We start from the raw sequence: 25,008 nt of genomic DNA, 5'->3' as shown, positions 1-25,008 counted from the left end.
AAGCATATGTTCTGGTCTTTGGTTCTTGACTTCACAGTGAGAAGGTTGGGTTATCTGTATATCTACACATCTTGAACCTCTGTGTGCCTCCATTTCCTCGCTTGTCAGTTGCTTTCCTTTTTGTCCCTATCATTTTCATTCCACAAATATTGTGCTCACCTCTGTTCTACACTGTCATTTGTTTAACAGATTTTTTTTTTTTTTTTAGTTTCTACCGTGTGTACCACAGTAGTGAAGAATATTGTTTTCTAGAGCCAGATGCTTGGATTCAAATACTGACTCAGATCCTTCCTAGTTGGCAGTGTGGAAGTTACTTACTCTCCCTATGCCTCTGGGAGGCTCAGATCAAAAGGGCAGAATAATACCTATCCTGTAGGGTTGTTGAAAGAATTATGTGGGTCATAAGTTTGCCTGCAAAGGTGCTTGGTATGTAGTAACTGCTCAGTGCTCAAGAAATGTTAGCTGTTACTGTCTCTGCTACTACTACTGCTCTTTGTCAGGCTCTGAGGATACAGGATAAATAAGGCACTGTCTTTGTCCTGGAGGGATTTGTAATCTGATGGTTAAGGCAACTATATCAGCAGACCATTTTAGTGTAATGTAAGAGATGGTTTGAATTAAGTGCTGAGGTGGAAGAGAGTAGGAAAAGGAGTCAAGCGGAGACACCAGCTTGAGCAGAAAGGTAAGTAGGTGTAGAAGGGAATGGCAGATAAATTGCACGAGGCTGGAGTTTAAGGCTCTTGAAGGAGAATGGTGGAAACAAGCTGGAGAGGTGTAGTTTGGGATCAGATTATAAGGGGCCATGTATGCCCTGCTTTGAAATTTGGACATTGTCCTCAAGGTAGAGGGGAGGACTTTTTTTAATAGACTTTAGTTTTTAGAGCAACTTCAGGTTCACAGCAAAATTGAGCAGAAGTTACAGAGATTTTCCAAATACTTTCTGCCCCTGCATTTACATTTTTGTTTTTAGCTGCTAAATTGTGTCTGACTGTTTTGTGACTTCATAGCTGTAGCCCGCCAGGGTCCTCTGTCTTTGAGATTTCCCAGGCAAGAATACTGGAATGGGTTGCCATTTCCTTCTCCACGGGGATCTTCCCGACCAAGGGATGGAACCCCGGTCTCCATCATTGCAGGCGGTTTCTTTACCACTGAGCCACCTGGGAAGGCGTAGCCTCCCCTGTTAGCAACTTCTTCCACTGCAGTTATACATTTCTCACACATCATCAATGTAGTTCATTGTTTACGCTAGGGTTTACCTGCACCCTTATGGCAGAAAGTGAAGAAGAACTAAAGGACCTTTTGATAAAAGTGAAAGAGGAGAGTGAAAAAGTTGGCTTAAAGCTCAACATTGAGAAAACTAAGATCATGGCATCCGGTCCCATCACTTCATGGCAAATAGATGGGGAAACAATGGAAACAGTGTCAGACTTTATTTTGGGGGGCTCCAAAAGCACTGCAGATGGTGACTGCAGCCATGAAATGAAAAGACTCTTGCTCCTTGGAAGAAAGCTATAACCAACCTAGACAGCATATTAAAAAGCAGAGACATCACTTTATCAACAAAGATCCATCTAATCAAGGCTATGGTTTTTCCAGTAGTCATGTATGGATGTGAGAGTTGGACTCTAAAGAAAGCTGAGTGCGGAAGAATTGATGCTTTTGAATGTGGTGTTGGAGAAGACTCTTGAGAGTCCCTTGGACTGCAAGGAGATCCAACCAGTCCATCCTAAAGGAGATCAGTCCTGGGTGTTCATTGGAGGGACTGATGTTGAAGCTGAAACTCCAATACTTTGGCCACCTGATGCAAAGAGCTGACTCATTGGAAAAGACCCGGATGCTGGGAAAGATTGAGGGCAGGAGGAGAAGGGGACGACAGAAGATGAGATGGTTGGATGGCATCACTGACTCAATGGACATGAGTTTGGGTGTACTCCGGCAGTTGGTGATGGACAGGGAGGCCTGGCGTGCTGCGGTTCATGGGGTCACAAAGAGTTGGACACAACTGAGTGGCTGAACTGAATTACCTTTGGTATTGTACATTCTTGGTTTTGACCATACATATAATAATATGTGTTCACCAGTGTAGTGTGATGCAGAGTAGTTTCACTACCTGAAAAATCCTTTGCACTATACCTACACCTCCTGGTCTTTTAACCCTTGGCAACCACTGATTCTTTTACTGTCTTCTAAGTCTTACCTGTTCCACAAAGTCATAGCTGGAATCATACAGCTCCTCTGAGTAAATATCAAGGAGCACAATGCCTGCGATGTATGTGAAGAGCATTTTATGTTACAAGTTTAATTTCATAAGAAGCTGCCAAACTGACTTCCAAAATGACTGTATCAGTTCACATTCCCACTAGCAGTGAATGAAAATTGTTCCACATCCTTGTCAGCATTTGGTGGTGTCAGTTTTCTGGGTTTTGGCTTTTTTAATAGGTGTGTAGTGGTATCATGTCGGAGAAGGCAATGGCACCCCACTCCAGTACACTTGCCTGGAAAATCCCATGGATGGAGGAGCCTGGTAGGCTGCAGTCCATGGGGTCGCTAAGAGTCAGATACGACTGAGCGACTTTACTTTCACTTTTCACTTTCACGCATTGGAGAAGGAAATGGCAACCCACTCCAGTGTTCTTGCCTGGAGAATCCCAGGGACGGGGGAGCCTGGTGGGCTGTCGTCTACGGGATCTCACAGAGTCGGACGCGACTGAAGTGACTTAGCAGCAGCAGCGGTATCATGTTGTTATAGTTTGCATTTCCCTAGTGAAAAATGATGTGGAACCTCTTTTCATATGTTTATTTGCTGCTTATGTATCTTATTTGGTGAGGTGTCTGTTAAGGTCTTTGGCCCATTTTTCATTCAGGTTGTTTTTGTTTTTTTATTGTTGAGTTTATGAGTCTTTGTATATTTTGGGTAACAGTCCTTTGTCAGATGTGTCTTTTGCATATATTTTCCTCTGTGGCTTGCTTTCTCATTCTTCTGACATTGTTTTTCAGAGAACAGAAGTTTTAAATTTTAATGAAGTCCAATTTATCAATTATTTTTTTCATGGAGAGAGTGTTTGGTGTTGTATCTGAAAAGTAGTTGCCATTCCCAAGGTCACCTAGATTTCTTCTATGTTATCTGCTCTGAATTATAGTTTTGCATTTTTACCTTTAAGTGTATGGTCCATTTTGAGTTGGTTTCTGTAAAAGGTGTAAGGTTTGGTCTAGATTCTTTTTTTTTTTTTTGGCATGAAATCCAGTTATTTCAGCACCATTTGTTGAAAAGACCATCTTTGCTCTGTTGTATGGGCTTTGCTCCTTTGTCAAAGATCAGGTAACTATACTTATGTGGTCTCTTTCTGAGCTCTGTATTCTGCTCCTTTGATTTACTTGTTTATTTAGTTTGTCAGTGTTCACAAAAAATATCTCACTGGAGTTTTAATAGGGATTGCATTGAATCTATAGATCAAATTGGAAAGAATTGACATCTTGACAATATTTCATCTTCCTATCCATGAATATATGGTGTTTCTCCATGTATTTAGTTGTTCTTTGCTATCGTTCGTTAGAGTTGTATAGTTTTCCTGTAGATCTTTTTCTTGTTTTGTTAGATTTATACCCAGGTATTTCATGTGGGGCTTCCCTGGTGGCTCAGCTGGTAAAGAATCTGCCTGCAATGTGGGAGACCTGGGTTCGATTCCTGGGTTGGGAAGATCCCCTGGAGAAGGGAAAGGCTACCTACTCCAATATTCTGGCCAGGAGATTTCCGTGGACTCTGTAGTTCATGGGGTCGCAAACAGTCAGACACGACTGAGCAACTTTCACCGATGTAACTGATTTCACTTTGAAGGGACATTAATGTAAATGATATTATGATTCTAAATGCAAATTCTACTTGTTTGTTGCTGGTATATCCAGGAGTTTTTGGTTGATTTTCTTAGATTTTCTACATAAATGATAATATCATCTGTTGAACAAAGACAGTTTTATTTCTTCCTTCTCAATCTCTATACCTTTTATACCTTTTCTGGTTTTACTGCTAGTACAAGCTAGTCCTTTTTTCTTTGCTTTTTTAAACTTTTTGTTTAGAGAGAATTACAAGCTTATTGAAAAATTGCAAAAGCAAAACTTACACAAGAACACCTTTATACCCTTTACCCAGAGTTATCTATTGTTAACATTCCATTTGCTTTATCATTTGCAAGCTCTCTCTTCCTAGGTGTATACAGATATAGATGAGGTTTTTTCATGTGTGAATCATTTGAAGTTACATACTTTATGACCTTAAATACTTTAGTATATATTTCTTAGAATAGGTATGTTCTCTTTTATATCCAAAGTATAGTTTTTAGTTTCAGTAAATTAACATTGATATAATGCTTTTTATCTAATCTGTGGTTCATATTCTGTCAGTTGATCCCATAATGTCCTTAATAGAAAATTTCATTCACCAGTTCCTTCTCCAGTCTAGAGTCAGATATTCCATTTAGTTGTTTCATCTCTTCTTTGAGGTAGAACATTTCTACAACTTTTCTTTGTCTCTTTTTAGTGTCAATGTCATAATACAGATAGACTGCTTCCTCCCTTTTTAAAGTAGACTATTCGTTTTCTGTGTATCTGGTATTTCCTCATGGTTAGATTCAGATTATGCATCCTCTCAATTGAAATTTCACGTGTGGTGATGTGTCCTTCATAGGGTATCGCTTCTGGAGGCATGTGATGTCCATTTGTCCCTTACTGGTGATGTTTATTTTGGTCACTTGGTCAAGATATTGTCTGATTTCTCAAACATGTAATTCTGTTTATGTGTGTCTGCCCTTGCAACTAACTAATAAACAGACTGTTGGGGAGACACTTTGAGACCATGCATATATCCAGCTCCCCATGAGGTTTATCATCCATTGATGGTTTTTGTCTGAGCTAATCTTGGTGCCATGATTGTGGTAAAACTGATTTCCCAGCTCTCAGCACTTTCTCCACATTTACCAGTCTGCCCTTGGCATTGTGCTGTGAGGATGGGAGGATAGTTTTGAGGAGAGACGGATGATGAGAGAAGTGGTTGAGTAGAGAGTGGTGCGGAGAAGGCAATGGCACCCCACTGCAGTACTCTTGCCTGGAAAATCTCATGGATGGAGGAGCCTGGTGGGCTGCAGTCCATGGGGTCGAGTAGAGTCGGACACGACTGAAGCGACTTAGCAGCAGCAGCAGCAGAGAGTGGTGAGGAGAAGACTGCTGATGAAGTTTCTAAATAAGGGGAGACTGAGGCCTGAGCTGTGAGGCAGTGTGAGATATTCATCATTCATCATTTCTTTATTCCTTCAACAGACATTTATTGAATGTCTGTGTAGCTGTGCTTGGGATAAAAAGACAGTTCTGGTTCTTAAGGAGCATATGGTCATTGAGGCTACAAAAGGGCCAAGAGTTGTGACAAAATATAAGTCCTTACCTTTTTATTTTATGTCATGCTGTCTTCTGTTTTTAGTAGCTAATGTCTTTAGAACCATTTTCATAGTATTTTTAGCCCTAGTAGTTAGAACCATCTCCCCCACTTAACAGGTGAGAGAATCAAGGCCCAGAAAAGAACAGTGAAGAGCTAGAGTTCATGCTCCAGCTATTTTGGCTTTAAATTCAGAGCTTTTCCCACTACCTCACTCTGTTAGCTTCTTGGATTTAAAACATAGTTTTCCAGTTTCATCGTTATCTCTACCTTCATAAATCTGTATTGCTCAGGCTAGGTGGATAGATTTCGAAGCTACAGGTAAACTGACCACTAAAAGCTGAAGCAGCTGTATGGTGATTGGTGATAATGGTAATATAATTGAACTATCATTTGTGACAGTACTGTGTCTTCATGCTTTGCAGTTCTTCTGTTTACTCTTCAGGGCTTTCCTGGTGGCTCAGACAGTAAAGGATCTGCCTGCAATGCGGGAGTTCCTAGGTGCGGAACTCTGTGTTGGGAAGATCCCCTGGAGAAGGGATAGGCTACCCACTCCAGTATTCTTGGGCTTCCCTTGTGGCTCAGCTGGTAATCTGCCTGTAATGCAGGAGACCTGGGTTCAGTCCCTGGGTTGGGAAGATCCCTTGGAGAAGGGAAAGGCTACCCATTCCAGTATTCTGGCCTGGAGAATTCCATGGACTTCAAAGTTGGACACAACTGAGCGACTTTAACTTTGAAATGAGATAGCAGAGCTGGGAATCAAATCTAAGCTGAGTTTATACCACAGCACAAAACCAGTGTTTGATAAAATTGGAATAAATAGCTCACAATCTGATTTTGGACTGGAGCACATGCCCTTTGTTTTTCTCAGGTTGATTTAACTGAACTCAATTTGTGGCTGGTAGTCTCTGGAACAAAGGCACCCCACTCCAGTACTCTTGCCTGGAAAATCCCATGGACGGAGGAGCCTGGTGGGCCGCAGTCCATGGGGTCACTAAGAGTTGGACACGACTGAGCGACTTCACTTTCACTTTTCCTTTCATGCATTGGAGAAGGAAATGGCAACCCACTCCAGTGTTCTTGCCTGGAGAATCCCAGGGACGGGGGAGCCTAATGGGCTGCCGTCTATGGGGTCACACAGAGTCGGACACGACGGAAGCGACTTAGCAGCAGCAGTCTCTGAAACTGTTTACCCTGGTGCTTCAGTGTGTTGGCTGTTGCACAGGAGCTAGTCCTCATGTTAGGGGTGGCTTCATCTGCCTGTTCATCTGTTTCTCTTGTGGCTGACATCTATCAAAGTCTTCCCATATTATTTGGTCTTAAAAAAGTCAAAGCTTCTTGGTGTAGATGTGGAAATGGGGCAGAGACCAGGGCTCTTAATCTTACTGAATTTGTGTGGGAGAGGCAGTCAGAGGTATTTGGTCTTTTATTTCATTGTGTAGATCCGGGCATATCATGAGTGCTCAGGAAATGTTCCGATGCTTTGGTTTCTTAGGGTACAGTGTATAGGAGAGAATTATGAAGACATGAGGATGTTTGTGAATGTTGTAAGTTTATTGAAACAGATTGGGATCGAAGATGGTACTGGAAAGAAGATTTAAGGCCTTTGGATTTACTTAGTAAAGCTTGATTACAGTGGGAGGACCTTATTAGAGTAATGAATCCTGGGTTAGTTCTGGGGCCAAGAGGGAGGGGTAATGGGAAGAAATAATGGAAATGAAAACATGAAGGTTCTGAGTTAGGATTATGAAATTACAGTTTGCTAATCTTGGTAGATTTTAAACATAGATTCTGCCTGTAATTAGCATGTTAACATTTAATGCATAATGGGTCATTCCTTCGTGGTCCACTGGTTGGGACTCTGTGCTTCTACTATAGGGGGCATAGGTTCAATCCTTGGTCTGGGAACTAAGATCCTATATACTGTTCACCTCGGCGCCGCCTGCCCTCCCTCCCCAAGAAAAAGCATAATAGCTTGTATTTTCTTAAAGAATTGTATAGAACTTACAGTTTGTAAGTGAGCTCTTGTTTGCAGAAGAGTAAGTCAATATAGGTACAAGAAGGAAGCTGGTTTTTCATACTATAAGCAATGATAGCTTTAGGAAAATAAATGAAAAGTGTGGAAAAGAAGAAACATGTGCCTGAGATATTGTGAAGGAAGAATTGATGGGGTGGATCGCTGATTAGAAATGAGAGTTGGGGCATGGGATATCTGCCTGGCAAGGATGTCTCGAAGGTTTTGAAACAATCACGTGCATGGTGTACATGTACACATGGCCTAGGGGATCAGACCTGGGTGCAAATCTTGAATTTGCTCTTTACTAACAGCGTAAACATGGGTGGGCCCATTTACTTAAGGCCTTAATTTTATTATCTAAAAAATAAGCAAAATGGCTTAGATTAATGCTTAGTAAAACAGACTGCCAGGGGAGCTTGTTAAAATGTAGATTCAGACTGAGTCAGGTTTGTAGTGGGACCTGAAATTCCACATTTCGAAGTTCCCAGGTAATACTGCATAGCAAAGGTTTAGATGGCTTTCAGGATCCTTTTCAGTTCTATAATTCTATTTATTTAATGTTTTTCTTTGGAGATCTGTTATACTCCTGTGACTTTATTATCTCTATTTAGATAGATAAATTCTAAATCTGTCTCTTTACTTCAGATTAGAAAACGCCTAAATCAATTCGTCGTCTTAACACTAACCACATCCCTTTCTTGACATCCGTATTTCTGTTCGTACTTTATATTCTTAAAATACTTTGATTTTTCAGAGAGCTTTTATATCCATAATTTCATTTGATTCTTAAAATAACCCACAGAGGTAAGCATGCAGGAAATGTTTCTATTTTATGGAAGAGGAAATAGGCTCAGAGGGACTCCGTGACTTACTCACTAGTAAGTGGTTAGAACCACCCTCGAGTTCAGGATTACTGACTCCCTTACCACGATGTCACACCGCTTCTGGTAATGGCTGTCATGGATACCCCGGCTTGAGGGTTGGTTGCCATCTCTTTACTTAAAAATGTAAATTTAGTTTTATTTAAAAAAATAGATTATATATTCATATGGATTACAGCTCAGCAATATATGAGGATACAGTGAAGAGTTCATACCACTCTGTGTCCCAAATACCCACTTTCCCTTTGCTTGGACAACCAGTGTTATCAGTTATATTTTATGCTTCTCCTATCATTAAAGAATTATATTCTTTTTTCCTGTTAAACACAAATGATGACTTATTAAACATTATGTATAAACTGTACTATTTTTTAAAACAACTAATAGTGTATTATACAGATTGTTACATATCAGTGCTCAGAAAGCTGCCACATAATTTACTCTTTATGGTCCCACACTGTTCCAGTGTAGGATATGTATATACATCAGCAGTCCCCTATTGATGAACATTTAACGTATTTCCAGGTTTTGCTAGTATTGTATTACATATATCATGTTGTATATCTGCAAGTGTGTTTTTAATACAGGTGTGGAAGTAACATATATGTATTTATAATTGTGCCATCTTTTAGAGGTTTTACCAATTATACTTTTTTCAGGAAAGTGTCTGTTTTGCCACTGCCTGTCTCTGAATATGTTATCAGACTTTGTGATCTGTGCCAATTTTAGTGTAGTTTTAAGTTGCATTATGAGTCTCTTATGAGTGAGGTTGAGAATCTCTTCTAAAGTGCTATTTGTATCTTCTGTGAATTAATCTGTTAATATTCTTTGTCAGTTTTTCTGTTGGGTTGTTGGGCTTTTTGTTCTATGAACAGTTTTATTTTATTTTTGGCTGTGCCTCATAGCTTGTGGGATCTTAGTTCCCTGACTAGGGATTAAAACCAGGCCCCTGTCAATGAAAGCACTGAGTCCTAACCACTGGACCACCAGGGGATTCCCATATGAACTCTGTGTTTTAGTGAAATCGTCTTTGTTATAAGAATTGAAATTTTTTTGTTAGGTTTTTTTTTTTTTTTGACTTTGCATATGATAGTTTTTGTCATGCATAATTTAAAAACATTTTATGTAGGAAATTTTATTGATTTTTTTTCCCCCTCTTTTTATAGCTTCAGAGTTTTATGTCATTCTTAGACCTTTGAGGTTATAAAATAATTCTTCATGGTTTCTTTTGGAACTTTTATTATGCTTTAATTATTTACATTTGAATGTTTTTAAGCCACCTGAAATTTGATATATGTAGATATTTCTTTTCTTTCCTTCCCTTTCCCTTTACTGATGGCTACTCTATTGTCCTAACAATTTTATTGATTAGTTCTTATTTCTCTTTTATTTTTCCTTTATTTCTTTTAACAATCTTCTGTTTGTCCTCAACCATATCCGTTATCTAATTAGTATCCCCATTAAGCCCAATTTTGTCTTTGCGCTCCTATATAGTCTTATCCTTTCTGTTCTTATTGATACTATTTTAAAACTTTTTTATTATGGAAATTTCAATGAATAATGAAGTATCTATATGTATATTTTATGTATCAATGTATATTGAAATGCATACATACGGGAGGGTGGGATAATAAACTCCGAAGTACCTATTACTTGTTATTGGTAATAACCATCAATAACTGTCACCTCATGGTAGGGCTTTTATCTGTATGCCTAACTACTTGCCTCACCCTGATTAATTTGAAGCAGATTGCAAGCACGATGTTACTGTGTACTTGGGCCACTTGTCTTCTGTCTTCCAGTGTTTATCCTCCCGGTCATCCTTTATAGTTCTGTGTCTATCTTGTTCGGTCTTATATTTCTATAGTAACGGTTCTTTAATTAAATGCTCTTTGAAAGTATATGCTGGATACTTTTACCTCAGACTAGCTTTCTTTGGTGTGCACAAACTCCAGTTCTTTAGAAAGATTACGTACTCTGAACCTGGGGAATCCCATGTTTGTACCTCCACAGTTCCTAGCATAGTCTGGAGAGGAAAATAGAAGAAAGGGGAATAAGAGAGGGAGGGTGAGAGACAGACACTCACCGAGAACAATACTGGGTCTGTCGCTGCAAAGACCTGTTTTTTAGAGCAGTTCTCCTCAAGAATCATGGGGGGAAAGGGCAAGTTTGGACTTTCCCCCTAGACTGGGGGTAAATAGGATGGAGATTAAAAAAAACCAAGCCAGAGTCAAAATGTCTAAGAAGTATAGAAAGTTCAGAGCTATAGATCAGATCAGATCAGTCGCTCAGTCGTGTCCGACTCTTTGCGACCCCATGAATCGCAGCACGCCAGGCCTCCTTGTCCATCACCAACTCCCGGAGTTCACTCAGACTCACGTCCATCGAGTCAGTGATGCCATCCAGCCATCTCATCCTCTGTCGTCCCCTTCTCCTCCTGCCCCTAATCCCTCCCAGCATCAGAGTCTTTTCCAATGAGTCAACTCTTCGCATGAGGTGGCCAAAGTACTGGAGTTTCAGCTTTAGCATTATTCCTTCCAAAGAAATCCCAGGGCTGATCTCCTTCAGGATGGACTGGCTGGATCTTCTTGCAGCCCAAGGGACTCTCAACAGTCTTCTCCAACACCACAGTTCAAAAGCATCAATTCTTCGGCGCTCAGCCTTCTTCACAGTCCAACTCTCACATCCATACATGACCACTGGAAAAACCATAGCCTTGACTAGACGGGCCTTTGTTGCAAAGTAATGTCTCTGCTTTTGAATATGCTATCTAGGTTGGTCATAACTTTCCTTCCAAGGAGTAAGCGTCTTTTAATTTCATGGCTGCAGTCACCATCTGTAGTGATTTTGGAGCCCAGAAAAATAAAGTCTGACACTGTTCCCACTGTTTCCCCATCTATTTCCCATGAAGTGGTGGGACCGGATGCCATGATCTTCGCTTTCTGAATGTTGAGCTTTAAGCCAACTTTTTCACTCTCCACTTTCACTTTCATCAGGAGGCTTTTTAGTTCCTCTTCACTTTCTGCCATAAGGGTGGTGTCATCTGCATATCTGAGGTTATTGAATTTTGTCTTTTCTTGTGGAGAAGGCTGTTAGTGCTTAGTAAGTGACTGAATTAAGTTCTAGGACTTACTTGAACTTGGGTGAGAGGAGAGTTAATGTCAAAATGAGGGCTTTGGGTCCGAGGTTGTGTAATTTATGTCAGAGAAAGTTCTCAATTAGGAACAGGAGCTGTAAAGTGTTTTATGAGACTTTAGAGTTGATGGTTTGTTTAAATCTGTAACATTGCCTGTTGGCATCATTTGCTTTCTATCCAGTAACCCCAAGTGGTAGTTTTAAAGCATTTTTGTGTTCTTTCAAAACTTTTCACAATGAGTCTTTCAGGTGGGATCAAAAGATTAGATGAAATAGAATTCTGTAATATAGAACGGGCTTTTTTGTTTTAAAAAGACTGACCTAATTTATCAAGCTTACATTCTTGATTTGGTAATTCAGCATTTTTACCTTCTGTGGAAATGTGGGAAACATTTTCTCTCAGGTTTGCTTTTGTTGCCCCTCAAAAAAGTGTGCCAAAGTAGCAGTAACCTGAGTTAACCTGGGCCTTAATTCTTCCATGCCCTTTAGCCTGGTCCCATGCTGAGAGTAAAGGCTGGATCTGAAAAGGAAGTGAATTAAGAATAGGGAAGGGGAAAGATACTCAGAACAAGTTTGACTACTTTTTCAAATCAAATTCTACTTTAAAAAGTCTCATAACTCAGTGATTTTCTACGTTAAGGGTTAGCAAAGTGTGGCTAATGGTCATTGCTTTTTGTAACCACTGATGAAATAAGAAAGATTTTGACATGGCTAAAGGATTATAAACAACCATGTTTAAACCCAAAGAATTTGCAGAGACAGAATGCACCCTGAAAAGCTTGAAATGTTTACTTTCGGAACCTTTTAAAACAAGTTGACCAACCCTTGATCTACATCACTCAGGGTGTACAGTAGTAGTTTTGTGTACATTTAAAAGTTTTTGCTCTTTTGTTTGTGTTTCATATTATCACTTTGTTTTTGTAATGGTTATGTAATTTTCCACTGTATGAATATGCCACAATTCAAGAGTGGTTTTTCAGTTTTTGCTTTTATAACTAATATTTGCACACATTTTTGTGATTTGTGGAATTGCTTGGTCAAATATTATATACACTTTGGTAATTGTTGCTAAATCACCCTCCTTCCAAAATGGACCAGTTTATATTTTCCCCAACATCATTTTCCTTACTAGTACCAACCTGACAGAAACTAAACTGTTTGGTTAATAGATTTCTTTGTTTTATATTGCTGAGTAACAAACAAAAAATTTTGTGGCATAAAACATCATCATTTATTTTGCTCATGAAAAGTTTTGTTTCGGACTGGGTGAGAACAACTTGTCTGTGCTTTACTTGATGCCGTTTCTGGCATCTCAACTGCTCGGTGCTGAAATGGTCATTTGTGTGTCAGGTTAAGCTGGACGCTCTTAGCTGGGACTGAGCAGAACACCTTCCAGGCCTTTAACATGTGGCTGCTTGGCATCTTCACCGAGTTGAGTTCAGTTCAGTCGCTTAGTCACGTCCGCCTCTTTGCGACCCCATGAACCACAGCACGCCAGGCTTCCCTGTCCATCACCAACTCCCGGAGTCCACCCAAACCCATGTCCATTGAGTCGGTGATGCCATCCAACCATCTCATCCTCTGTCATCCCCTTCACCTCCTGCCCTCAATCTGCCAGCATCAGGGTTTTTCCAGTGAGTCAGTTCTTCACATCAGGTGGCCAAAGTATTAGAGTTTCAGCTTCAATATCAGTCCTTCCAGTGAACACCCAGGACTGATCTCCTTTAGGATGGACTGGTTGGATCTCCTTGCAGTCCAAGGGACTCTCAAGAGTCTTCTCCCACACCACAGTTCAAAAGCATCAATTCTTCTGTGCTCAGCTTTCTTTATAGTCCAACTCTCACATCCATACATGACTACTGGAGAAACCATAGCCTTGACTAGATGGACCTTTGTTGGCAGAATAATGTCTCTGCTTTTGAATATGCTGTTTAGGTTGGTCATAACTTTCCTTCCAAGGAGTAAGCGTCTTTTAATTTCATGGCTGCAGTCACCATCTACAGTGATTTTGGAGCCCAGAAAAATAAAGTCAGCCACTGTTTCCACTGTTTCCCCATCTATTTGCCAAGAAATGATGGGACTGGATGCCATGATCTTAGTTTTCTGAATGTTGAGCTTTAAGGCAACTTTTTCATTCTCCTCTTTCACTTTTAGCAAGAGGCTCTTTAGTTCTTCTTCACTTTCTGCCAAGGTTCAATGCTGAAAAGAGCAATATTGCATAGGAACCTGGAATGTTAGGTCCATGAATCAAGGCAAATTGGAAGTGGTCAAACAGGAGATGCCAAGAGTGAACATCGACATTCTAGGAATCAGTGAACTAAGATGGACTGGAATGGGTGAATTTAACTCAGATGACCATTATATCTACTACTGTGGGCAGGAATCCCTTAGAAGAAATGGAGTAGCCATTGTAGTCAACAAAAGAGTCCGAAATGCAGTACTTGGATGCAGTCTCAAAAATGACAGAATGATCTCTGTTCGTTTCCAAGGCAAACCATTCAATATCATGGTAATCCAAGTCTATGCCTCTACCAGTAATGCTGAAGAAGCTGAAATTGAATAGTTCTATGAAGACCTACAAAACCTTCTAGAACTAACACCCCCAAAAGATATCCTTTTCATTATAGGGGACTGGAATGCAAAAGTAGGAAGTCAAGAAACACCTGGAGTAACAGTCAAATTTGGCCTTGGGGTACGGAATGAAGCAGGGCCAAGGCTAATAGAGTTCTGCCAGGAGAATGCATTGGTCATAGCAAACACCATCTTCCAACAACACAAGAGAAGACTACACATGGACATCACCAGATGGCCAACACCAAAATCAGATTGATTATATTCTTTGCAGCCAAAGATGGAGAAGCTCTATACAGTCAGCAAAAACAAGACTGGGAGCTGACTATGGCTCAGATCATGAACTCCTTATTGCCAAATTCAGACTGAAATTGAAGAAAGTGGAGAAAACCACTAGACTGTTCAGGTATGACCTAAATTACATCCCTTACCATTATACAGTGGAAGTGAGAAATAGATCTAAGGGACTAGATCCGATAGACAGAAGTGCCTGATGAACTATGGACAGAGGTTTGTGACATTGTACAGGAGACAGGGATCGAGACCATCCACAAGAAAAAGAAATGCAAAAAAGCAAAATGGCTATCTGAGGAGGCCTTACAAATAGCTGTGAAAAGAAGGGAAGTGGAAAGCAAAGGGGAAAAGGAAAGATATACCCATTTGAATGCAGAATTCCAAAGAACAGCAAAGAGAGATAAGAAAGCCTTCCTCAGTGATCAGTGCAAAGAAATAGAAGAAAACAATAGAATGGGAAAGACTAGAGATCCTTACCGAGGGATGACTGAATTCTGAGAAAGAGCATCCAATAAAGAGGTCCAGGTAACTTTGTGATTCAGCTTCAGAAGTCACATGACATCATTTCTACCATAGTCACAGGCCTGTTGTCATTTAAGGGGGAGGGAACATAGACCTCGTTTCGTACAGGAGAAGTGGCAGCCTCACACTGGAAGCGAGCATGTGGGATGGGATGTATTTGTGGGACCATTCTTTGGAAACTGCAGTCTCCATAAGCTGGACTATTTGTTTTGGTGTGCATATCTTTATGAGTAGGATTATGCATCTTCTCATATGGTTACTGACCATTTCCATTTCTTTTCTGGTGGTCTGCCTTTTTATATCCTTTGCCCCCTTTTCTATAGGACCTCTTGAGAGTCCCTTGGACTGCAAGGAGATCCAACCAGTCCATTCTGAAGGAGATCAGCCCTGGGATTTCTTTGGAGGGAATGATGCTAAAGCTGAAACTCCAGTACTTTGGCCACCTCATGCGAAGAGTTGACTCATTGGAAAAGACTCTGATGCTGGGAGGGATTAGGGGCAGGAGGAGAAGGGGACGACAGAGGATGAGATGGCTGGATGGGATCACTGACTCGATGGACTTGAGTCTGAGTGAACTCCAGGAGTTGGTGATGGACAGGGAGGCCTGGCGTGCTGCGATTCATGGGGTCGCAAAGAGTCGGACATGACTGAGCAACTGATCTGATCTGAACTGATAGTTGATGGATTGTATTGTTGATTTGTAAGAGCTCTTGTAGAGCTATGCATATTAGACTCAAAATTTGCTTAGAAGATACCTCACTGTGGTCTTGGGAGCCATAAAAGGTATGTGGTGGGTGGTAGTTTAGTTTGGTGATGGAGATTTGTGGAGTCTTTATATTTAAGAACCACGGTGTTGGGAAAGAGCAGTTAGCCATGATGGCGGTGGTCAGGCTGTCTCGCCCAACTCCCTTTCACTCCCGCCCCATGTTCCCTTGCTCTGGCCCCACATTCTGTAACAGTTTCTATGCATGGTTATTTAACAGCTGAGGTCATTTATAGCACTGGGCATGCGCATCATGCCTATATGAGCACCACCTGAAAAGCCCTTGCTGTGTCTTGTGGCAGCGGCAGCCATTAGAGGATAAAGCATGTCTGCCTTGCTGCTGCGAATAAAGAATGTTCGCAGTTCTTATGGCTCCTCGCATCTTCTTTCAGCTTCTTCCTATCTGCTTCCTCGCTCACGCTTTGCCTACCCTGGGTTCAGTGAACAGCGAGACACTTAGTTACTCTTGTTTTAATAAGCAAGGAGTGCCAGGAGGGAGGAGGATAGCCATCATCAGTCTCCCTGAGTCACTCTCCAGCAGAGAGGAGGAACACATCACATTTCTCTTTGCTCATTTTTATACCTCAGAAGCCAGACCAAGTTTCAGTTCAGTTCAGTTGCTCAGTCGTGTCTGACTCTTTGCGACCCCATGACCAAGTTTAGATACCAGCAAAGGAAAGATAACATTTGGGGAGAACATAGAACACCAGTGGCCTACTTTACTACTAAAAGTTGCTTTGGTTTTCTTTTAGTTCTGAGGTGTTGTTTCGACTTGCTGTCACCAAGGATGAGGTTCAAAATTGTATCAATAAAAATGGATTGACCCATCAGAAATTACCATTTTCTAAAATATGGGGATGTTTAACAAAACATTTCTTTGTACCTTGCAGCTAAATTAGAATGTTACTTTTCATTTACTAACCTGTTAGTGGGAAAAATTCTTGATAAACAGTTATGATATAAGTGTTCTCTAGTTATAATCTTCAACAGTTTTATCAGGACAGGGTTGGTTTCTGTCATTATTCTCATTTTAGGTAGGATTTGGTCATACTGACAGAGGCTAAAATTCCTTTGGCAGGACTTTTATTTTTTTTATTAAAGTATACTGCTGCTAAGTCACTTCAGTCATGTCCGACTCTGTGCGACTCCATAGACGGCAGCCCACCAGGCTCCCCCGTCCCTGGGATTCTCCAGGCAAGAATACTGGAGTGGGTTGCCATTTCCTTCTCCAATGCATGAAAGTGAAAAGTGAAAGTGAAGTTGCTCAGTACTTCACTTAGTACTGACAGAGACTAAAATTCTTTTGGCAGGACTTTTATTTTTTTTATTAAAGTATGCTGCTGCTGCTGCTGCTAAGTCGCTTCAGTTGTGTCCGACCCTTAGCGACCCCATGGACTGCAGCCTACCAGGCTCCTCCGTCCATGGGATTTTCCAGGCAAGAGTACTGGAGTGGAGTGCCATTGCCTTCTCCGTTATTAAAGTATAGTTGACTTAATATTAATTTCAGGCGTAGAGCATAGTGATTCTGCTTTTTGCAGGTTATACTCCATGAATAGTTGTTACAAGATAATGGTTGTAATTCCCTCTGCTATACACTGCATCCTTGTTGCTTATCCATTTTGTACATAGTAGTTTGTATCTCTTACCTTACTCTTGGAATGCCTTATTTCTGTCTTGCTCCAGGTTTCTGAACTCTGCTCTCTTGCAGTTTCCATCTCAGGTTTCACTATGATGTAAAGATGACAGCCAGCATCTCTAGCCCTATATCCTTCCAGGTTCTGGGCCAGTAGGGGGAAAAAGAATTTAATCGACTATTTAATACAACTTCTAGGTTTTCCATGGATCCTAATTGTGTTGTTATGGTCAGGGGGAGGGAATGATCAGGGCTGATTGACCTGACCTGAGTCACATGATCCTCCTTGGAGTTGGAAGTGGGATTAATTCTACAGTAGATTGATAGCAGAGGAGGGTAGTTCTACAGAGGAATATCTGAGGTGTTTTTGTTCTTTTTTGTTGTTTGTTTGTTTTTTAAACCAAATAGATGCTGGGCAAGATAAAACAGCAAAATTTTAAAAGGCAGAAAAAGTTCTTTAATCTACTGTGGGTACATTTTGGGCTTCCCTTGTGGCTCAGCTGGTAAACAGTCCGCCTGCAATGCGGGAGACCTGGGTTTGAAGATCCCCTGGAGAATGGAAAGGCTACCCACTCCAGTATGCTGGCCTGGAGAATTCCATGGACTGTATAGTCCATGGGATCGCAAAGTCGGACACGACTGAGTGACTTTCACTCAGGTTTTAAAGCAGTTTTCTAAGAACATTAGTACTGTTAACAAGAAAATCCAACCCTTTTAGATTCTTTAGGGGCATCAATTTACAATCATACTAGTGTAATGCTTGTTTATTTAAGCAGATGTTTCAAATCTAGAAAACATGCCAATGAAGTCTTGTTTTAGAATTTATACTTGAGAGATTTGTTTAAAAAAGAAAAAAAAGGTTGAGGGATTTAGGATCATTCCGGTTTCTTTCCCACTGCCAACATTTCAGGTAGCAGAATTGTGCTCTAGCTATAATACATCAGTCTTGCAAATAAAAGCTGAATAAGATTTTATTCTAGTGATTGTTTTTAACCTTGATATAGAATGTTTTTTAGGTAGTGCTTCAAAGACTTTAAAGCCATTTTAATTCCAACTTAAAAATTAAAATCTATTCAAATTTGGGAATAGATGTTTTTAGAGTATAATTGGCTGCCTAAAGCTACTGCTGTAGAAAGAGATGCAAAGAGCCTTTTTTAACTGTGAATGCTTAAAGCTTTAAGAAAGTGTGAGGTGATTGGGCAGTTTAAGAAACTGCATGGAATGTTATCTTAAAGAGTAATCTGGGACTTTCCTGGTGGTCCAGTGGTTAAGAATCCCCACCTGCCAATGCGGGGAACACTGTTCGATCCCTAGTCCAGGAGGATTCCACATGGCATAGGTCAGCTCAGCCCGTGGGCCACAGCTACTGAGCCTGTGCTCTAGAGCCCATGCTCTGCAATAAGAGATGTCACCACAATGAGAATCCCACGTGCTGCAACTAGAGAAAGTGCATGCATAATAATGAAGACCCAGCACAGCCAAAAACAAAGAGTAATTCCAAAGTTGGCATAAATTTTAATTACTTACTGTTTTTACTTTTCTGAGATATTTGAGCCAGTTTAGATCATAAGACAGATTTGAATTTATCTTTGGATGGGCCATTGAAGAGATAATCTGATATTTAATTCTGTTTAGACAAGGTCTAAAGCAGTACATTTATGCTCGATGTTGCCTCCAGGCCATGAATTCCTGGTGCCTGGTATACCTTGGTACAGTTACAGGTAGGTAGGTGAATGCTGAGAATTTGCTGTAGTCCAGAAGCACTGCTAAGATTTGACCCCCACTTTCAGTTCTGAGGTCCAGTCTTAGGTTTGAAGTGCTCTGTATTCTCCCACCATCTCATGGGTGGGTGTCACAATCCACTATGGGTTCCAGGCCACTCAGGTTCATTGCACGACCTAGGTCATACCAAGCCCTTCTTGACTGTGTTAATTGTCTGGATATGTATCAGTTCAGTTCAGTTGCTCAGTCGTGTCCAACTCTTTGCGACCTCATGAACCACAGCACACCAGGCCTCCCTGTCCATCACCAACTCCTGGAGTTCACCCAAATCCATGCCCATTGAGTTGGTGATGCCATCCAACCATCTCATCCTCTGTCATCCCCTTCTCCTCCTGCCCTCAATCTTTCCCAGCATCAGATTCTTTTCCAATCAGTCAACTCTTCGCATCAGATGGCCAAAGTATTGGAGTTTCAGTTTCAACATCAGCCTTCCAGTGAACACCCAGGATTGATCTCCTTTAGGATGGACTGATTGGATCTTCTTGCAGTCCAAGGGACTCTCAAGAGTCTTCTCCCACACCACAGTTCAAAAGCATAAATTTTTCAGCACTCAGCCTTCTTTATAGTCCAACTCTCACATCTATACATGACCACTGGAAAAACCATAGCCTTGACTAGATGGACCTTTGTTGACAAAGTAATGTCTCTGCTTTTCAATATGCTGTCGAGGCTGGTTATAAGTTTCCTTCCAAGGAGTAAGCATCTTTTAATTTCATGGCTGAAGTCACCATCTGCAGTGATTTTGGACATGTATAAATTCAATCAAAAACCATTTGTTGTGTTCCTACTGTTTGCTAGTTATTCATCTAGGTGCTAGAGATACAGCAGTTAATAAAACAAATCTCACCCGTATAGAACTTTTAGTCTAGTTGGAAAAACAGACAAATATTTGAAACTATCTGTAATTATACATTGTTTTGGTCAAGTACAGATGTTCTGGAGAACTGAGAACTAGAGAGGATCCTTTAGGTCACCTTGATTTCTTTAATATTTCCTAGGTTCATAGGGTAGTAATTTGGGCAAAGGTGGGTGATATAGCCTAAGACTGGTGGTAATTTTTGGTATTGCTGTTATATTTTTGACTAGGTTAAACTTTTCTTATTTAACTTTATTTTTTGATTATGTAAATCATTCTTACGGTACAGAAGGCAAAACCACATAGCGAAGTATCAGGGAAGTCTTGCTTATATCTCTGTTCCTTCCAACCTCTTCTCACCCCCATAGGTCATTTTCTGAGTTTCTGGTTTAACCTTCCAGTGTTTCTTTTTAATTGCATTAAACCTTGGGGGAAGGGGAGGAAGGAAGGAGATGGGAGACTGAAGGAAGGAGATGAATGGGTGGGGATGGAAGAGAGGAGCTCTGTTTAAATAATATTTGTGAAGTGTTGTTTTACTGGCATTCTTTGTCCCCTTTCCACTCCTAGTTCTGAAAAAAGGCAATAAATAGCTTATCATTTTTTAAAATTTTGGAATAATTTTAGATTTACAGAGAAGTTGCAAAGACAGTACACAGAATTCTCTTTGTTCAGTTTTCCCTAAGGCTAGTATCATACATTACCATTTTACATTTTTCAAAACTAAAAATTAACATTAGCATATAATAATTATTATTATTAATTCTTATTTATTTTTATTGAGGTTTAGTTGATTTATAATATCCTGTTAGTTCCAGGTGTACAGCATAGTGACTCAGTTATATAGACAAACACACACACACATTCTTCTGTTTCTTTATTTTTGACTGCATTGGCTCTTCATTGCAGTATGCAGGCTTTCTCTAGTTGTGGCAGGCGGGGAGTTCTCTAGCTGCAGGTCACAGGCTTCTCTTGTTGCAGAGCATGGGCTATAGAGTGCGGGCTCAGTAGCTGTGGCTCACGAAGCTTAGTTGTCCCGTGGCATGTGGGATCTTAGTTCCCTGCATTAGATGGCAGATTCTTAACCACTGGACCACCAGGGAAGTCCCATATATATTCTTCTTTATCTTTTTTTTAAAAAATATACTCTTCTTTATATTTTCTTTTCTAGTAGATCATTACAAAATGTTGAGTATAGTTCCCTGTGCATAGTAGGTCCTTTGGCATATTATTAATATTGTTAATCTAATTTATTAAAGTTTCAGTTCAGTTGCTCAGTCATGTCTGATTCTTTGCGACCCCATGGACTGCTGCATGCCAGGCTTCCCTGTCCATCACCAACTCTGAGAGCTTGCTCAAACTCAGGTCCATCGAGTCTGTGATGCCATCCAACCATCTCATCCTCTGTCGTTCCCTTCTCCTGCCTTCAGTTTTCCCCAGCATCAGGGTCTTTTCCAGTGAGTCAGTTCTTTGCATCAGGTGGCCAAAGTATTGGAGTTTCAGCTTCAGCATCAGCCCTTCCAATGAATATTCAGGACTGATTTCCTTTAGGATGGACTGGTTGGATCTCCTTGCAGTCCAAAGGACTCTCAAGAGCCTTCTCCAACACCACAGTTCAAAAGCATCAGTTGTTCAGTGCTCAGCCTTCTTTATGGTCCAACTCTCATATACATGACTACTAGAAAAACCATAGCTTTGACTAGACGGACCTTTGTTGGCAAAGTAATGTCTCTGCTTTTTAATAAGCTGTCTAGGTTGGGTCACAGCTTTTCTTCTAAGGAGCAAGCATCTTTTAATTTCATGGCTGCAGTCACCATCTGCAGTGATTTTGGAGCCCCCAAAATAAAGTCTCTCACCTTCTACTGTTTCTCCATCTATTTGCCATGAAGTGATGGGACCAGATGCCATGATCTTAGTTTTCTGAATGTTGAATTTTAAGCCAGCTTTTTCATTCTCCTCTTTCACTTTCATCAAGGGGCTCTCTAGTTCTTCTTCGCTTTCTGCCATAAGTGTGGTGTTATCTGCGTATCTGAGGTTATTGATATTTCTCCCGGCAGTCTTAATTTTAGCTTGTGCATCATACAGCCTGGCATTTCGCATGTTTAATATTTTTAAAAATAATCAGCTTTATGATAAAATTGGAATGAATATTTTAAAGAGGAAACCAAGACAAAGGTCACAAGAGGTCCCCGTGTATATTTACTGCCTTCACCAAGATTACATCCATAATTTACCCGAGTGTTGATTTCCTTTGTTTGTTTCCAGTTGTTTAATGAAAATACTTATCTTAGTGCTTCAGATATCACAAAAAAAGTAAATTACAGGCCAATATCACTGATGAACACAGATGCCAAAATCCTGAGCAAAATGCAGACAGACTCTAACAATACATTGAAAGATTCATACACCATGGTCAAGTGGGGTTTATCTCAGGGATGCAAAGATTTTTCAGTATACACAAATCAATTGGTGTGATACATCATATAAACAAATTGAAAGATAAAATCCATATGGTAATCTCAGTAGATAGCTCTGAGGAGCTAGCATTGGCAAAAACATGGATCTAGGACCTTACATGATCTTTTTCATGGAACAGTAAACAGTCACTTGTGACCGGGGGTTAGGTGTGTGGAAGATCTAGTGGGAAGTAAGGATCAAGTATGGAGAGGTTGGATTGTGCAAGGCTTTGAAGGGAATAATGGGAAGTTTGTACTTTATGCCGGAGGCTGTGGGTAATGTTTTCAGGTCTTTGAATAGAGGACCAAGATTGGAATCTTTTGGCAAAATAGATGTGATTATTATGTATGTAGGCTATTAGTGGTTCCTGTCAATTTAAAGTCTTGTCTCAGAAGGCTAATGAAAAATATGTGGTTGGAGGAAATTGTCACTGTAATCTAGGGTGTGAAATGGAAACCTTTGGCAGATTGTAGAAATATAAGTCTTTTAAAGTAACCCCTAAGAACTTTTTATAAACACATTTGGGGGTTTTTCATACTTAGAATGTTAAATAAATTTATTAGACAATAACCTTCTCTGTCCAAGAATCTTAACCTCTAGACTGGGAGAAAGGATTAGGTTGCTGTGTGCATGGAAAGGAAGAACTGTGCTTTGCTGGCTGACTGCACCTGTAATTGATGATGGACTTACCGCAGCAAAGTGGGCTTTTGGCCTAAAGGGAAAGCTTTAAGCATATTTTAAAACTGAGCACTTGGTTTCTATTTTTCAGTCTCTGAAATAATCTGACACAGGGGACTAGCTATTGAGAATGAATCTGTTGTGCTCAGACTTGACTGCCAACTTTTCTGTTTTTTTTTTTTTTTTTTTTTTTTTTTATTTTTAAACTTTACATAATTGTATTAGTTTTGCCAAATATCAAAATGAATCTGCCACAGGTATACATGTGTTCCCCCATCCCGAACCCTCCTCCCTCCCCCTCCCCATACCATCCCTCTGGGCCGTCCCAGTGCACCAGCCCCAAGCATCCAGCATCATGCATCGAACCTGGACTGGCAACTCGTTTCCTACATGATATTTTACATGTTTCATTGCCATTCTCCCAGATCTTCCCACCTCTCCCTCTCCCATAGTCCATAAGACTGTTCCATACATCAGTGTCTCTTTTGCTGTCTCGTACACCGGGTTATTGTTACCATCTTTCTAAATTCCATATATATGTGTTAGTATACTGTATTTATGTTTTTCCCAAATGACTTGGCTATCTGTTAAGGTATCTTAAGGTATTCTGTACTCTGTAGCTCAGTGGTAAAGAATCTGCGTGCAGTGCAGGAGACCCGGGTTTGATCCCTGGTTTGAGCAGATCCCCTAGAGAAGGGAATGCCTACCCACTCCATTATTCTTGCCTGGAGAAATCCCATGGACAGAGGAGCTTGGCAGACTACAGTTCATGGGGTCGCAGAGTTGGACACAACTGCACATCTAACACTTAGGCATCTTATATTTTTGTTGATTTCTCCTATTGCTTTTGGAGCTTTTGCATTTCCAACACTTATGACTTCAAATAATTTTTGCATCTAGTTGGAGGAAGGCCTGATGAAAAAATAGGGACTGGTTGACTGCTGGTCGAGTGAGAATTTAAGCTGACAACAGTTGGGTTACTGGCCTGATGAAGTGAACAGTGTTAGTTACTTTTTTTTTTTTTTGTCTTTGCCTTCTTTTCTTGGTTGTAACAGATGATCTGGCATCAGACTGAACTAGCAACAGAGCTGTGTGTATGTAATAATTGCTAATTTTGTGTTGGTGTGAGTTGGACTTTGCATCCTTCTGATGGGAAAAAAGCAAATTACTGCTTAGTTAATATTCCAGGAAATACTGATGCTATTCTACAGGTATATAGGATTTATATAATATTTATACTTTTCAAGAATATTTCATTTCTGTTATTTCATGCTTCCAACAGCTTTGTAAATGATATAGGGTAAGAATAACTCCTATTTAACAGAAGAGATATTGAGGCATAAATAAAAGACTGGGTTAAGGTTGCTGGCTCAACAAATAAATGACTGGGACAACTTACTAAATTTTATCTTTGAATTGTAGCTTTCAGAAAGTTTTAGAAGAGGGAAAAACTGAATACTCCTCTTTTTTTGTTCTTCTTTATGTTTCAGCGTCGTCTTAGACATCTTCGGAACATTGCTGCCCGGAACATTGTTAATAGGAATGGCCATCAGCTCCTTGATACCTACTTCACACTTCACTTGTGTAACACTGAAAAGGTATACAAAGGTAAGAGAATCTGGACTTGCCACCCACAGATCGTTAGATCTCATTTTTATTCTTTTGTAACACAAATGATTCTCTGCATCCTTTGCTAGTATTGCTTATTAGAAAACTAAGTTGTCATGCTGTCTGAAAATATTTCTTGAGCAGTTGTTACATATATTGAAGAAACATGTCTTTTGGCTAGTTCTTTTGGATAGCTGAGCCTTACAATGATAAATTTATCATTCCTTTATAATGTTTAATTATTCAGTAGCTGTCATTTGAAATAGGTTACTTGAGTCTAGTATCTAGTACTAATTTGCTTGTCTTTAAAATATAATTGATTCCTTTAGTCTTGTGGTAAAATTTGGACCCAGTTCATATCTTATCATATCTGTAATTCTTTGTGTATATGG

The 25,008-nt window shown here is 40.2% G+C and overlaps 1 protein-coding gene across 3 annotated transcripts in view; it reads left to right on the top strand.

Annotated features, from left to right (window-relative positions):
- Positions 1-25,008, top strand: part of UVRAG (UV radiation resistance associated) — a 332,821-nt gene that overhangs the window by 12,622 nt on the left and 295,191 nt on the right. For all 3 annotated transcript variants that reach the window (XM_070383686.1, XM_005902497.2, XM_070383688.1), the window contains exon 2: positions 24,499-24,616. In XM_070383686.1, the coding sequence (XP_070239787.1) occupies positions 24,499-24,616 (118 nt within the window). The remainder of the gene's footprint in view (positions 1-24,498; positions 24,617-25,008) is intronic.

This window comes from Bos mutus, chromosome 15 (assembly GCF_027580195.1).
Source record: "Bos mutus isolate GX-2022 chromosome 15, NWIPB_WYAK_1.1, whole genome shotgun sequence".
NCBI classification, from domain to species: Eukaryota; Metazoa; Chordata; class Mammalia; order Artiodactyla; family Bovidae; genus Bos; species Bos mutus.
The sequence above is the reverse complement of the archived record's forward strand: the minus strand, read 5'-3'. Positions and strand labels throughout refer to the sequence as shown.